This window comes from Oncorhynchus kisutch, linkage group LG19 (genome assembly GCF_002021735.2).
Source record: "Oncorhynchus kisutch isolate 150728-3 linkage group LG19, Okis_V2, whole genome shotgun sequence".
NCBI lineage: Eukaryota > Metazoa > Chordata > Actinopteri > Salmoniformes > Salmonidae > Oncorhynchus > Oncorhynchus kisutch.
In genome coordinates, this window is record NC_034192.2 from 51123233 (window position 1) to 51139996 (window position 16764).

General features: G+C 43.2%; 1 protein-coding gene across 1 annotated transcript; it reads left to right on the plus strand.

Annotated features, from left to right (window-relative positions):
- Positions 1 to 4413: 4413 nt before the first annotated feature.
- On the plus strand, positions 4414 to 15211 carry LOC109910197 (microfibril-associated glycoprotein 4-like). The gene is made up of 5 exons (XM_031797251.1): positions 4414 to 4452; positions 4871 to 4984; positions 12200 to 12296; positions 12422 to 12589; positions 14115 to 15211. Exons 1-5 carry the CDS (start codon positions 4414 to 4416, stop codon positions 14363 to 14365), a joined length of 669 nt encoding a protein of 222 aa, XP_031653111.1. The 3' UTR covers positions 14366 to 15211.
- Positions 15212 to 16764: the final 1553 nt, after the last annotated feature.

A 16764-nucleotide genomic window follows, 5' to 3' on the forward strand; every position in this document is an offset into this window, starting at 1 on the left:
TGGCATTCTGTCAACCAGCTTCACCTGGAATTCAATTCCAACAGTCTTGAAGGAGTTCCCACATATGCTGAGCACTTGTTGGCTGCTTTTCCTTCACTATGAGGTCTCACTCATCCCAAACCATCTCAATATGATTGAGGTCGGGGGATTGTGGAGGCCAGGTCATCTGATGCAGCACTCCATCACTCTCCTTCTTGGTAAAATAGCCCTTACACAGCCTGGATGTGTGTTGGGTCATTGTCCTGTAGAAAAACAAATGACAGTGTGACTAAGCGCAAACCAAATGGGATTGCGTATCGCTGCAGAATGCTGTGGTAGCCATGCTGGTTAAGTGTCCCTTGAATTCTAAATAAATCACAGACAGTGTCACCAGCAAAGCACCCCTACACCATAACAACTCCTCCTCCATGCATTACGGTGGGAAATATACATTTTTTATTTATTTATTTATTTATTATTTTACCTTTATTTAACCAGGTAGGCAAGTTGAGAACAAGTTCTCATTTACAATTGCGACCTGGCCAAGATAAAGCAAAGCAGTTCGACAGATAAAACGACACAGAGTTACACATGGAGTAAAAACAAACATACAGTCAATAATGCAGTATAAACAAGTCTATATACAATGTGAGCAAATGAGGTGAGAAGGGAGGTAAAGGCAAAAAAGGCCATGATGGCAAAGTAAATACAATATAGCAAGTAAAACACTGGAATGGTAGTTTTGCAATGGAAGAATGTGCAAAGTAGAAATAAAAATAATGGGGTGCAAAGGAGCAAAATAAATAAATAAATAAAAATTAAATACAGTTGGGAAAGAGGTAGTTGTTGGGGCTAAATTATAGGTGGGCTATGTACAGGTGCAGTAATCTGTGAGCTGCTCTGACAGTTGGTGCTTAAAGCTAGTGAGGGAGATAAGTGTTTCCAGTTTCAGAGATTTTTGTAGTTCGTTCCAGTCATTGGCAGCAGAGAACTGGAAGGAGAGGCGGCCAAAGAAAGAATTGGTTTTGGGGGTGACTAGAGAGATATACCTGCTGGAGCGTGTGCTACAGGTGGGAGATGCTATGGTGACCAGCGAGCTGAGATAAGGGGGGACTTTACCTAGCAGGGTCTTGTAGATGACATGGAGCCAGTGGGTTTGGCGACGAGTATGAAGCGAGGGCCAGCCAACGAGAGCGTACAGGTCGCAATGGTGGGTAGTATATGGGGCTTTGGTGATAAAACGGATTGCACTGTGATAGACTGCATCCAATTTGTTGAGTAGGGTATTGGAGGCTATTTTGTAAATGACATCGCCAAAGTCGAGGATTGGTAGGATGGTCAGTTTTACAAGGGTATGTTTGGCAGCATGAGTGAAGGATGCTTTGTTGCGAAATAGGAAGCCAATTCTAGATTTAACTTTGGATTGGAGATGTTTGATATGGGTCTGGAAGGAGAGTTTACAGTCTAACCAGACACCTAAGTATTTGTAGTTGTCCACGTATTCTAAATCAGAGCCGTCCAGAGTAGTGATGTTGGACAGGCGGGTAGGTGCAGGTAGCGATCGGTTGAAGAGCATGCATTTAGTTTTACTTGTATTTAAGAGCAATTGGAGGCCACGGAAGGAGAGTTGTATGGCATTGAAGCTTGCCTGGAGGGTTGTTAACACACTGTCCAAAGAAGGGCCGGAAGTATACAGAATGGTGTCGTCTGCGTAGAGGTGGATCAGGGACTCACCAGCAGCAAGAGCGACCTCATTGATGTATACAGAGAAGAGAGTCGGTCCAAGAATTGAACCCTGTGGCACCCCCATAGAGACTGCCAGAGGTCCGGACAGCAGACCCTCCGATTTGACACACTGAACTCTATCAGAGAAGTAGTTGGTGAACCAGGCGAGGCAATCATTTGAGAAACCAAGGCTGTCGAGTCTGCCGATGAGGATATGGTGATTGACAGAGTCGAAAGCCTTGCGGAGTTAATCCGTTTAACCAAAAATCTCCAATTTGGACTCCAGACCAAAGGACACCAAAGGACATTGCTCGTGTTTCTTGGCCCAAGCAAGTCTCTTCTTATTGGTGTCCTTCAATAGTGGTTTCTTTGCAGCAATTCGATCACGAAGGCCTGATTTACACAGTCTCCTCTGTACAGTTGATGTTGAGATGTGTTAATTGAACTCTGTGAATCATTTATTTGGGTTGCAATTTCTGAGGCTGGTAACTCTAATGAACTTATGAACTAGTAACTCTAATGAACTTATCCTTAGCAGAGGTAACTCTGGGTCTTCCATTCCTGTGGCGGTCCTCATGAGAGTCAGTTTCATCATAGCGCTTGATGGTTTTGTCATCAAGGCAAATGGTGGCTATTTGAAGAAGTGTTTAACACTTTTTTGGTTACAACATGATTCCATATGTGTTATTTCATAGTTTTGATGTCTTTACTATCATTATATTATACAATGTAGAAAATAGTAAAAAATAAAGAAAGTTTACTGTGAACACTGAGGATGTACCCGCTTTAAGTCTCTCCGGGTGCTCATTGACTCTGGGGCGGATGAGAATTTCATGGACGCTACCCCAGTTTCTGAATTAGGTATCCCCACTCAACTCCTCTCTGTTCCCATGGATGCTAGAGCACTGGATGGCCGCTCCATTGGTAGAGTTACCCACAGCACTGTTCCAGGAAATCACAGTGAGGCTATACAGCTTCTCCTCATTGAGTCCCCCCATGTTCCTGTTTTGGGATTTACTTGGCTCCAAAAACACAACCCCGTTATTGACTGGACCACGAGTTCAATCCTGGGTTGGAGTCCGTTCTGCCATTCCCATTGCCTCAAAGCAGCGCAGCCTTCATTGAGACGGCCTCCTCAGGGCTTAAGTCAAGCCTCGGATTTCTCTTCCATCCCCGCAGAGTACCATGACCTCCAGGAGGTCTTCAGCAAGGCACAGGCTACTTCTCTTCCCCACTCTTCATCCCTACGATTGTGCCATTGACCTTCTCCCAGGCATCACACCGCCTCGTGGTCAGCTATATTCCAAGGCCGTGAAGGAGTATATTGAGGACTCTCTGGCTGCTGGAGGCATCCATCCTTCTGCATCCCCTGCCGGCACAGGGTTTTTTGTTGTGGAAAACAAGGACAAGACCCTGTGTCCGTGCATTGACTACCGGGCCTTAACGACATAACAATCAAGAATCGTTACCCCCTACCACTCCTCTCCTATGGCTTTCGAACCTCTCCGGAGGCCACCATCTTCTCCAAACTGGACCTTCAGAATGCTTACCACCTGGTTTGGATTCGCAAAGGGGATGAGAGGAAGACAGTGGACATTATGAGTACCTGGTCATGCCGTTTGGACTCACCAACACACCCGCGGTCTTCCAGGTCCTGGTAAATGATTTGCTCCAGCACATGTTAAATTGTTTCATGTTTGTCTACCTCGACGACATCCTATTTTTTTCCCGTTCTGCCAAGAACACGTCCTCCATGTTCGACAAGTCCTTCAGCGCCTCCTGGATTTCCAGTTATTTCTGAAAGCAGAGAAATGCAAGTTCCATCGTTCTACCCTCTCCTTTCTGGCATATGTCATCACTGAAGGAAATGTCCAGAGGGACCCGGAAAAGGTGAAAGCAGTTGTGGATTGGCCCCAACCTAGTCCAGGGTGCAGCTACAGCGTTTCCTGGGGTTTGCCCATTTCTACCGCCGTTTCATTCGAGGCAACAGCACCCTGGCGGCCCCCCTCTCGGCACTCACCTCTCCCAAGGTACCATTCACATGGTCCCCAGCGGTTGACAGAGCCTTTGTGGACCTGAAGCATTGGTTCACTACAGCCCTCATCCATCTGGACACGTCCCATCAGTTTGTGGTTGAGGTCGATGCTTCTGACGTTGGAGTGGAGGCTAATCTGTCCAAGAGATCTGTCCAGGACCAAAAGCTCCATCCCTGTGCCTTTCTGTCCCATCGTCTCAACTCTGCAGAAAGAAACTACAATGTGGGTAACAGAGAACTCCTGGTGGTCAAGATGGCACTGGAGGAGTGGAGACACTGGCTGGAGGGAGCAGAACATCCGTTTTTGGTTTGGACCGACCACAAGAATTTGTAACACAGCCAAGCGTGTTATCTCCAGGCAGGCCCGGTGGGCTCTGTTATTCACCAGGTTCGACTTCACCATTTCCTATCGCCCAGGGTCCAATAATGTTAAACCTGATGCCATTTCTCACCTATACAGTCCCGCTGAGACTACCTCATGCCTTGCGGCTGCTGTGGGCTTGGGTATTGAGACCCTGGTCCCTTCCCCCGGAGGGGGCCTGGCTTAACGAGTGTTCGTCCCTAATTCAGTCCAGTTCCGGGTCCTGGAATGGGCTCATTCCTCCTAGCCTACCTGTCATCCGGGTTTCCATCGAACCCTGGCCTTCCTCTGACAACATTTCTGGTGGCCCACAATGGTTCCTGACGCCTCTGCCTTCGTCGATGCATGCACGGTTTGTGCTCAGAATAAGACTCCGTGGCAAGCCCCTTCCCGGTCTCCTTCAGCCACAACCTGTCCCTGGTCCCATATCCCACTGGACTTTTTCACTGGGCACCCTCCATCTGATGGCAACACCGTCCTTCTGATGGTAGTGGATCGGTTTTCCAAGGCCACCCATTTCATCCTTCTCCCCAAACTACCCTCTGCCAAAGAGACGACCCAGCTCATGGCGCAGCACATCTTCAGGATCCACTGACTCCCGGTGGACTTAGTCTCAGACCGGGGGCCTCAGTTCTCCTCTCAGTTCAACCCACCCTTATTGGGTTGTCGGCCAGCCTGTCCTCCAGATTCCATCCCCAATCCACCGGCCAGTTGACGAGAGCAAACCAAGACCTGGAAACAATCTTAAAATACCTCGTCTCGGTTTCCAGTACTTGCCTGACTTGGAGGGTCATAGCCCGGAGGAGAGGTGCTGGGTCCCCGCTAGAGACTACCTGGACCCAGCCTCATTGCCGACTTCCACCGCCGGCACCCAGGTCAACCAGGTATGCGCCCTGGTAGGATGCCAGGTGGCGCCCCTGGGGGGGTGGGGGTACTGTCACACCCTGGTCTGTTTCACCTGTCCTTGTGCTTGTCTCCACCCCCTCCAGGTGTCACCCATATTTCTCCATTATCCCCTGGGTATATATAGCTGTGTTTTCTGTCTGTCTGTGCCAGTTTGTCTTGTTTTGTCAAGTCAACCAGCGTGTTACTACATGCGCCTGCTTTTTCCTTTTCTTTGTTTTTTGCTAGTCCTCCTGGTTTTGACCCTTGCAGAGTTGCAAAGAAAAAGCCATATCTCAGACTGGCCAATACAAAGAGAAGATTAAGAGGGGCAAAAGAACACAGACACTGGACAGAGGAACTCTGCCTAGAAGGCCAGAATCCAGAGTCGTCTCTTCACTGTTGACGTTGAGGCTGGTGTTTTGCAGGTACAATTTAATGAAGCTGCCAGTTGAGGACTTGTGAGGTGTCTATTTCTCAAACTAGACACGCTAATGTACTTGTAATCTTGCGCAGTTGTGCACCGGGGCCGGTCACTCCTCTTTCTATTTTGGTTAGAGCCGGTTTGTGCTGTTCTCTGAAGGGAGTAGTACACAGTGTTGAACGAGATGTTCAGTTTCTTGGCAATTTCTCGCATGGAATAGCCTTAATTTCTCAGAACAAGAATAGACTGATGAGTTTCAGAAGAAAGTTCTTTGTTTCTGGCCATTTTCAGCCTGTAATCAAACCCACAAATGCGAATGCTCCAGATACTCAACCAGTCAGTCTAAAGAAGATCAGTTGTACTGCTTCTTTAATCAGAACAAAAGTTTTCAGCTCTGCTAACATGATTGCAAAATGGTTTTCTAATGATCAATTATCCTTTAAAAATGATAAACTTGGATTAGCTAACACAACGTGCCATTGGAACACAGGAGTGATGGTTGCTGATAATGGGCCTCTGTACACCTATGTAGATATTCCATAAAAAAATCTGTCATTTCCAGCTACAATAGTCTTTTACAACATTAACGATGTCTACACTGTATTTCTGATCAATTTTATGTTAAATTTTTATTTCTAAGTGACCCAAACCTTTGAACGGTAGTGTATATAAACTCAGCAGGACCCTGTCGTTCAAAGATCATTTGTAAAATTCCAAATAACTTCACAGGTCTTCATTGTAAAGGGTTTAAACACTGTTTCCCATGCTTGTTCAATGAACCATAAACAATTAATGAACATCCACCTGTGGGACAGTCGTTAAGACACTAACAGCTTACAGACAGTTGGCAATTAAGGTCACAGTTATGAAAACTTAGGACACTAGAGACCTTCCTACTGACTCTGAAAAACACCAAAAGAAAGATTCCCAGGGTCCCTGCTCATCTGCGTGAACATGCCTTAGGCATGCTGCAAGGAGGCATGAGGACTGCAGATGTGTACTGTGAGACGCCTAAGACAGCGCTACAGGGACACAGGATGGACAGCTGATCATCCTCGCAGTGGCAGACCACGTGTAACAACACCTGCACGGGATGGGTACATCCGAACATCACACCTGCGGGACAGGTACAGGATGGCAACAACTGCCCGAGTTACACCAGGAAAGCACAATCCCTCCATCAGTGCTCAGACAGTCTGCAATAGGCTGAGAGAGGCTGGACTGAGGGCTTGTAGGCCTGTTGTAAGGCAGGTCCTCACCAGACATCACCGGCAACAACGTCGCCTATGGGCACCATCCCAGTGTCGCTGGACCAGACAGGACTGGCGAAAAGTGCTCAAAACTGATGAGTTGCAGTTTTGTTTCACCAGGGGTGATGGTCAGATTTGCGTTTATCATTGAAGGAATGAGCGTTACACCGAGTCCTGTACTCTGGAGTGGGATCGAATTGAAGGTGGAGGGTCCGTCATGGTCTGGGGCGGTGTGTCACAGAATCATCGGATTGAGCTTGTTGTTATTACAGGCAATCTCAACACTGTGCGTTACAGGGAAGACATCCTCCTCCCTCATATTGGTACCCTTCCTGCAGGCTCATCCGGACATAACCCTCCAGCATGACAATGCCACCAGCCATACTGCTCGTTCTGTGCTTGATTTCCTACAAGGAATGTCAGTGTTCTGCCATGGCCAGCGAAGAGCCCGGATCTCAATCCCATTGAACATGTCTGGGACCTGTTGGATCAGAGGGTGAGGGCTAGGGCCATTCCCCCCAGAAATACCCGGGAACTTGTAGATGCCTTGGTGGAAGAGCGGGATAACATCTCACAGCAAGAACTGGCAAATCTGGTGCAGTCCATGAGGAGGAGATGCACTGCAGTACTTAATGCAGCTGGTGGCCACACCAGACACTGGCTGTTACTTTGATTTTGACCCCACCCCCCCTTTGTTCAGGGACACATCATTCCATTTACGTTAGTCACGTCTATGGAACTTGTTGAGTTTATGTCTCAGTTGTTGAATCTTGTTATGTTCATACAAATATTTACACATGTTAAGTTTGCTGAAAATAAACGCAGTTGACAATAGGAGGACGTTTCTTTTTTGCTGAGTTATTTACATCACTGATAAATGAGGTGGTAAGGAATATAACTAAAGCAGAGTGATCAATGAAGCAAAGGGAAATGGCAAAGTGATTTGGGAAAATCTCAACAAACTAAAAGGGATAGGAGCTGAAAAGTCCAAAAAACATCCTGAATTAAAAGGTTCATGGGATCCTAATTCAAGACTACATTTTCATATCCACCACCTTCAACAATTGTTTTGTTGACTCTGTCAGGGAACTGGCTCAAAGATTTTCAACCAAGACCACAGTTCTCACTCAAATGGATAATAATAAACTCAGAATTCCTGAAATTCCTGAATTTCCTCAGCATCAGCAGTGCACATTATTATTAGTTTCTTCAGGATCTCTAGAACAAAATATAGTTGAAGTCAGAAGTTTACATACACCTAAGCCAAATACATTTAAACTCAGTTTTTCACAATTCCTGACATTTAATCATAGTAAAAATTCCCTGTCTTAGGTCAGATAGGATCACCACTTTATTTTAAGAATGTGAAATGTCAGAATAATAGTAGAGTACTTTTTTTTCAGCTTTTATTTCTTTCATCACATTCCCAGTGGGTCAGAAGTTTAAATTGTTTAACTTGGGTCAAACGTTTTGGGTAGCCTTCCACAAGCTTAGAACAATAAGTTGGGTGAATTTTGGCCCATTCCTCCTGACAGAGCTGGTGTAACTGAGTCAGGTTTGTAGGCCTGCTTGCTCGCACATGCTTTTTCATTTCTGCCAACAAATGTATATAGGATTGAGGTCAGGGACTCATTTTACTGTGGATATAGATAATTTTGTACCTGTTTCCTCCAGCATCTTCACAAGGTCCTTTGCTGTTGTTCTGGGATTGATTTGCACTTTTCGCACCAAAGTATGTTCATCACTAGGAGACAGAATGCGTCTCCTTCTTGAGCGGTATGACGGCTGCGTGGTCCCATGGTGTTTATACTTGTTTATACTTGCTTACTATTGTTTGTACAGGTGTTTGGAAATTGCTCCCAAGGATGAACCAGACTTGTGGAGGTCTACAATGTTTTTCTGAGGTCTTGGCTAATTTCTTTAGATTTTCCCATGATGTATAGCAAAGAGGCACTGAGTTTGAAGGTAGGCCTTGAAATAAATCCAAAGGTACACCTCCAATTGACTCAAATGATGTAAATTAGCCTATCAGAAGCTTCTAAAGCCATGACATTATTTTCTGGAATTTTCCAAGCTGTTTAAAGGCACAGTCAACTTAGTGTATGTAAACTTCTGACCCACTGGAATTGTGATACAGTGAATTATAAGTGAAATAATCTGTCTGTAAACAATTGTTGGACAAACTACTTGTGTCATGCACAAAACCGACTTGCCAAGATTATAGTTTGTTAACAAGAAATTTGTGGAGTAGTTGAAAAACAAGTTTTAATGACTCCAACCTAAGTGTATGTAAACTTCCGACTTCAACTGTATGTATTTGGTTTAGACACTGTATTCCTGAAGAAACACAAATATTGTCTGATTGCCCCTATTGTACATCTAGTTAATCTGTCCATCAAATAAGGGTTCTTCCCCAATGCTTTGAAGTCTGCTGCAGTGATACCCAAGATGTGTGGCTGGTCATCTGACTGATCACCTGAATCAAGAAAACTCCATACATTAAATGCAATTTGGATTCAGAATGAACCATTCTACCGAAACAGCCAAATGTTATTTTCTGGAGTGCATTACATCTAAAACTGGGCATAGGTGGTGAAGTCGGTGCAGTCTTGTTGGATCTTAAAAAGGCATTTGATACTGTGAATCATAAGGTCCTCCTATCCAAACTATCCTCCCTTAATGTGTCCACTGAAGTTATTAGTTGGATGTATTCCTATCTGACAAACAGAAGTCAAAGGGTTCGTCTGGGGGACACTCAGTCAGACTCTCTTTACAATAACATTGGGGTCCCACAAGGGTCAATATTAGGGCCCTTTCTGTTTACCATCTATATAAATTATCTCCAACTTGCTTGCCCACAAGTTAACATGCATATGTATGCAGACGATACAGTCCAGTTTGTACACTCAAAAAATAGACAAGTTAACTGAAGCTATGGTAGACGCTTTTAAATGGATAACTGATTCTTGCCTGCATTTAAATATCGACAAGACTATTTGTATGTACTTCTCTAAGAAATCCATTGATTCTTCCCAACAAGCTGTTCTTGTTAATGGGGAAAATCTGAAAGTTGTCTAATTTCAGGTATCTCGACATAATTTTGGACTCCAACTTAACATTTAAGAAACATGTGAAGAAGGTGGTTAAACACAGTCAAGTTTGGATTATCCAACTTTAGATTACCTTCCTCTGGAGGCCGCCAGACTATATATGCATGCTCTGATCTTCTCACATCTGAGATATTGCCTCACATGCTCGTCACAAGCATGATTCAATTGAATCACTCTACAAACAAACACAAGATTTTTGTTAACAAACCAAACAGTTACCACCATTGTCACCATTCACAAACATAATTTATTAATTCTGGATAGGTTATAGCAATATGTAGATGCAAGCCTTTTCTTTAAGATCCTGCATTGTCTCCACCCTTATGCCTGCATATGATGATCAAGGAAAGAACCTCCAGGAAAACAAGGACAGTAACTAGAGGGGATTGCGTTGTCCCTTTTCGACACAGTAAATTTGGTCAATTGGCCTTTGTTAGAACTACAATATACTGGAATGCAATGGGCATACATAACCCGTAGTATTTACTGCCTATGCACACTAGGTAAGACCTGGGCGGACCACCCCCTGTGTTTTGGTTAGCGCACCAGGTGGTGCTAAGTCAGATAAGTAGTGGGTAGTCAGGTAAGGTAGGAGAGGGTAGGTTAGGTAAGTAGTGGGTAGTCAGGTAAGGTAGGAGAGGGTAGGTTAGGTAAGTAGTGGGTAGTCAGGTTAGATAGGAGAGGGGGCTTTGACATTTACTTTCTTTGCTTTGGTTCCAACCAGCCCCTTTTCCCCATATTACCGTATGAAGGAATAAATAAATTCCCAGTAAACGGTATATTCTCTGCCTTTGTCATCCTTACCCGCACCTACAGTCCCATACCTCTTTCACTCCACGGGGAGTTGTTGTAGCAGGGTGTTGCGTTCCCTCTGCAAGAGGCGTACGTAACTCCCTTGGACTTGAGAAGCTGCACTGCTTATTGTACTTTTAAATTGAAAACATGGCTCAAATCTATTCAAAACTGTACACTATTTATCTGTGGTTCCTCATATGTAAGGTGACAGTTGAAGATAGTGTTTTTTTTATTACGAATAAGTTGTTGTTGTTAGAATTATATATTATTGGATGTAATGTATTTTGTATTGTTTTAGTGAGCATTTGTATAGTGGCTGTGTAAAGGCCCTTAACTGCCAAGGGACTACGGGTGCAAATGATCTTTTGGCTAGCCCCTGCATTTACATGAATGTTGCATTATTGTAATATTGATGTTGATTCATGTGCATTGTTACCCTATAAATAAATACATCAAATATATAGGGTTCACAGCATTAAAATCAGAAAGGGAATTAACGAGTAGCTCCTGAAAACAGTTTAGGGCTAAAAGCATTGAAGTGCTACCACCAACATAGCCTCATAAATACCAGACTGATTCACACTGTGTAAAAGGGTTTAATGTAAGCTTTCAGGATCAGGTGGCTTTGCGAGGCTACCACCAACATTCAACCATCTATCTGTAAGCCAGTAGTCAGTGACCTACTGGTGGCAATAAAAGATAAATGTTCATGATCTGAAAATGACAATCGACCATAAAAGTATTCTTCTTCTGACCTTTCGGTCACCAACAACATTTCCTCACAGAAAGATACAATTTAGATCTGGATTGCTGTTACACTGTGATTTGTGCAACCTGTGTAACATCATGTGACCTGTTTGAATCCTCTAGTGTTGGGTTCCACCTCTCCATCACGTTTATGTTAATATGTAAATGAATATTCATATATGGCTGTATAAAAGTCTTCCTAAAGCTCAGAGAGTGCTAGAACAGAAACAGTGGGCACTGATGCTTGTCAGTCAGCTGGGTAGGACAGGGACACTTTAGGGTTGGACTGCATATTTAAAAATGTAGTCGCTAGAATTCAACTAACTGTTTTTTCTAACCTCTAACGTATTCAATATTTCTGTTTAAGGTTTGAACTTGAGGCTGAAAATCTTTTAACTATATTGATGGTGAGACTGACTTAAATCAAATAATTGTATTTTCTTGAAGATGTTATGTGTGAATTAAATTGAAAGGTAGAGGTTTTGTTTGAAACTTTAAATCACCTTTCTCTCTCTGTGTCGCTCTCTCTCACTTTCTCTATTTCTCCTCTCTCTCCCCCTCTCTCTCGAAGGCTCACATGTTGGCAGTGTTACTTCTGGCTGTTGTAGCAGTCCACTCTGCTCCTTGATGTGATATCAACCTGGATGCAGACTAATGAATGAAGTCTACAACATCTCGCAAGCAAGTGGCGTCTACCCCATCTACCCCTTTTTGACACCTGTTCAAGTGTAGTGTGACATGAACACGGGTGGAGGCAAGTGGACTGTGAGTATCATAGTACTATGTTGGGCTCTTATTAACATTTCTTACAGACCATGTGAACAGTTGCTAAACATCTGTCTGTCTGTCTGTCTGTCTGTCTATCTGTCTGTCTATCTCACTCTCTCTCAGGTAATCCAGAGGAGGATAGATGGATCTCTGAACTTCTACAGACCCTGGAACCAGTACAAAGTTGGTTTTGGAAACCCAGAGGGAGAATACTGGTTAGGTGAGAATTTACTTTAGCAAAAAAATAAGAAAAGAATCCCCCAAAATAAGATGAAATAAGTCGAGTATACAAATGATAACTTTGTATACTGTAATCTGCAATCTGATCTAGCGTTGTCTCTTCAGGACTGGAGAACATCCACCTTCTCACTAAGAGGAGGAAGTATGAGCTGAGGGTAGACATGGAGGACTTTGAAGGAAACCGTGTGTTTGCCATGTACTCTTCCTTCTTTTTGGACTCTGAGGCAGACGGATACAAGCTTCATGTCACTGGATTCACCAACGGAGGAGCAGGTGAGTGAGAGACAACATTTGTTGTTTTTGCCTTGTCGGTGATACCATTTTCAAAGAGGAACACAAGTCATTCACACAATGTGCTCTGGCTTCACAGCTGTCTGAGAACAAATGCTGTGTTTTTGTCCTATAAACGTCAGAGCACTTTAAAGGGTAATTTTCCTGAAAAAATATGTGTGCTTACTTCAGTTGTCACTCATCCTTAAATTGTCAACTTGTCAACTTCACATTCATCATCTCCAGCACCACCCCAACATCAAAGTGTGAAAACAGCACTTTACTATGTGTTGTAGTCAAAAGGATAGAGGAAAATAGGCTATGTTTTGGATTATGTCATTGGAAAAACGTTTAACATCATCTGGTGTGTATCATGTGATTTCCACCAACTATGAGCAGGTAAATGTTACTTTACTAACCTTTGCCTGCTCAGAGTTGGTTAAAAATCACATGATGTTAACCAGATGATCATCCAGAAACACTTTTGACATCATCTGGTGTGCATCCGCCCTTTTAAAAACATTTTTTTTATATACATACATGTATGTTGGTGTTGGGGTGGTGCTGGGAAATTATGAATATGAGGTTAAAAAGTGGTGAAATTTCCTATAAGTATTTTGTATGCAATTGGAAATGTATGGAAGTTTAAATTGTTAGAGGCCAGTGTTGGAAAATGTAGGAGAATGTAATAGTAGTAGTGACTGAGTTGGAAAATGTAGGAGAATGTAATACTAGTAGTGACTGAGTTGGAAAATGTAGGAGAATGTAATAGTAGTAGTGACTGAGTTGGAACTAGTGGTGGGCCTGTAGTGGGATAACTGTAGAAGTTGTGACGGCAGTAGTGGTGCATGTTGTAACTGTAGCCTAGTAGTAGTAGTAGTAGTAGTAAGCAGCCCAGAAGTAGTAGTTGTAGTAGTAGTAGTAGTAGTAGTAGTAGTAGTAGTAGTAGTAGTAGTAGTAGTAGTAGTAGTAAGCAGCCCAGAAGTAGTAGTAGTAGTAGTAGTAGTAGTAGTGGTAGTAGTAGTAGTGGTAGTAGTAGTAGTAGTAAGCATCCCAGAAGTAGTAGTAGTAGTGATAGTAGTAGTGGTAGTGGTAGTAGTAGTAAGCATCCCAGAAGTAGTAGTAGTAGTAGTAATAGTAGTAGTAGTAGTAAGCAGCCCAGAAGTAGTAGTAGTAGTAGTAGTAGTAGTAGTAGTAGTAGTAGTAGTAGTAAGCGTAGTAGTAGTAGTAGTAAGCAGCCCAGAAGTAGTAGTAGTAGTAGTAGTAATAGTAATAGTAGTAGTAGTAGTGGTAGTAGTAGTAATAGTAAGCAGCCCAGAAGTAGTAGTAGTAGTAGTAATAGTAGTAGTAGTAAGCAGCCCAGAAGTAGTAGTAGTAACAGTACATTGCAGTAGTAATAGTGGCTGTTTTAGATAGGTAGGTCTATAGTGAGGTAATTAAATGGCTTAGCTATGGTAAGTTGGGTCGCTATTGTAGAGTTTTTAGAAAATGCAAACACTCTAAATAGACTATTTTTTCTGTTTCCAAGGTGACTCACTGGCCTATCATAGTGGGTTGATGTTCAGCACCTTCGACAAAGACCAGGACACTTGGTCTGACAACTGTGCAGCTACTTACTATGGGGCATGTTGGTATGGTTCTTGTCACTACGCTAACATCAATGGAGAGTACCTATGGGGAACCTCCAAACATTACACTACAAGTGTCAATTGGAATCACTGGAAAGGTTATCATTATTCTCTGAAAGCTGTCTCTATAAAGATTAGACCAGTGCCTTAGACCAGTGGGGTAGCTACATTTGATAAACAGCCACATATAACTCTTTATTTACTGGTTGATTACCATTTTGAACAGTAAGCCGGCTAAATCATTGATCCAACTTTCTGGAACAGTCCCCAGTGTAGAGAAGCTGCAGCCAGCAGGGTCTCCCAATGTGTATAGCAGGGGCTTGGTAACACTACTCTGACATTATGTTGTTAATCAGACAATCAGAGCCCCCTGTACCAGATTAGAGTGAAATGTGGGATATCAGGGATGTTCAGTGCTATATACACTGTCTGTTATGTATGCTATGAATGTTTCTGATCTGACCAGATTTAATTAATGTGGTTATGTTTATCAACTGTCACAAACATTGGACTCGCTCCAGGCCTACTACATTCTAGACACCTGCCAGATCTCACAATGTAGCGACCCTGTGCCTGATGCTAGTACAGTAGTTGAACAGTAGTTGATGCAATGCAATGACTGCAATGTAATCAGCCTGGAATGAGGCCAATGTTACAATATAAGGTATGCAGTGTATGTGTGTGTGGTAGCAAAGGGCATTATGTTTAACATTCGTAGGCCTGGTATTAAGCCTAGTCCTGGACTATAATGCACTTTCAATGACCATGTTCCATTGATAATTATTGTTTGTCCAGGATTTGGCTTAAATCTGGGTCTGGGAAACCATCGCTTAGTGCATAAATGTGTTGTTCTCCTTTTATGGCTGCCATGAGCTCACGTCACTTTGCTATGATAAGATTGAATGAGTCCTGAAAATGATATCTGTTAATATAGATAAAACAATCCAAACTGTGAACTTTTACTGAGTTGATTTCACTTTTTAATAAAGATTAGTTGAGAACAGATGTGCTGATACTTTCTACGAAGCACACGCACACATCATGATTCATAACTGCATTTGAAATGCCTTTTGATACACTTATGATGCATTATAACACTTGCTTTAAGCTGTCATATTCATAGGAGTGACTAACTGGAGTCATAAGAACCAATCAAATAATTGCTACTCTCCCCTATATCTCCAAGGTGGCATAGCAGTTCAGACGTCTTTTGTCCTCGTCTTGTCGTGTCCTGTATATATATATATTTACAACTTTTTCACATACATTTTATTTTTTATTTTCCATCAACTCATCTTCAAAACACTCTCCTGCAACCCGCCTCACCAATGTATATTTATAAAAAAGTATTATTTACCTCAGATCTGTAATCCTCCAAGAAGCTAGCCAGAAACTCCAAGAAGCTAGCCTGAAACTAGCCAGAAGCTAATCCAGAAGCTAGTTCAGAAGCTAGTTAGCTCCTTTACTGGCAAATCGTTAATATTCAGCTAACCACGGTTTGTGGTCATCAGCTATCCTTTAGCTCGAAAATCTATCGCCAGTTCTGTACGGCGCAGCGCGGCTCGGAACGGAACATACCGGACCAATTTTTCTCTCCATGTCCCTGGACATTCATACCCGGATCTCACAGCTAGCTAGCTGCTATCCGTGTGACCATCGGCCTTCGTCGATTCCGGAGCAAACATCAATTATTCCGGAGCTAGCAAGCTCCGTCAATCACTCCTGAGTTCCATCAATCACACCTGGGCTGCAGTCACCTATCCGGACCCGTTTTACTGCCTTCGCGGAGCCCCACCGGGCCTTCACAACTGGACTGCCGACGTTATCTACCCGAAGGAGTTATTCGGCCGGCTCCTCGGTCGCGACGTTACCTGAACGCCCATCTGCGGCCTGCTAACCGTTAGCTGTCTTACCGGCTGCTATCTGAATAGACAATCGGACAATTTTTTTTATTATAATTTTTTTTAAATTATTTTTTAAATTATTATTATCTTTTCTTCTTGGTCCTCTATAACTATATCTATTGTTTTTATTTTTGTTGTTGTTGTGTGATTTGGATTAATCCCCTCTACCACACGGAACCCCACTAATCTACTGACGGAACGTAAGGGGTGGCTAACAGACCTCCATCCTATGCTAGCTTGCTACCGATGCCCTGGCTAGCTGTCTAAATCACCAACCAACCTCTCCACTCACCGGACCCTTTTGATCACTCGACTAAGCATGCCTATCCTTAATGTCAATATGTCTTGTCCATTTCTGTTCTGGTTAGTGTTTATTGGCTTATTTCACTGTAGAGCCTCTAGTCCTGCTCACTATACCTTATCCAACCTATTAGTTCCACCACCCACACATGCAATGACATCTCCTGGTTTCAACGATGTTTCTAGAGACAATATCTCTCTCTTCATCACTCAATACCTAGGTTTACCTCCACTGTATTCACATCCTACCATACATTTGTCTGTACATTATACCTTGATGCTATTTTATCGCCCCCAGAAACCTCCTTTTACTCTATGTTCCAGGCGTTCTAGACGACCAATTCTC

Coding starts and splice junctions, on each gene's coding strand:
- LOC109910197 (XM_031797251.1), top strand. CDS start 4,414: ATGGTTCCTGACGCCTCTGCCTTCGTCGATGCATGCACG. Junction 4,453..4,870: donor CCTTCGTCGATGCATGCACG/GTTTGTGCTCAG, acceptor CTCGGTTTCCAG/TACTTGCCTGACTTGGAGGG. Junction 12,590..14,114: donor ATTCACCAACGGAGGAGCAG/GTGAGTGAGAGA, acceptor TCTGTTTCCAAG/GTGACTCACTGGCCTATCAT.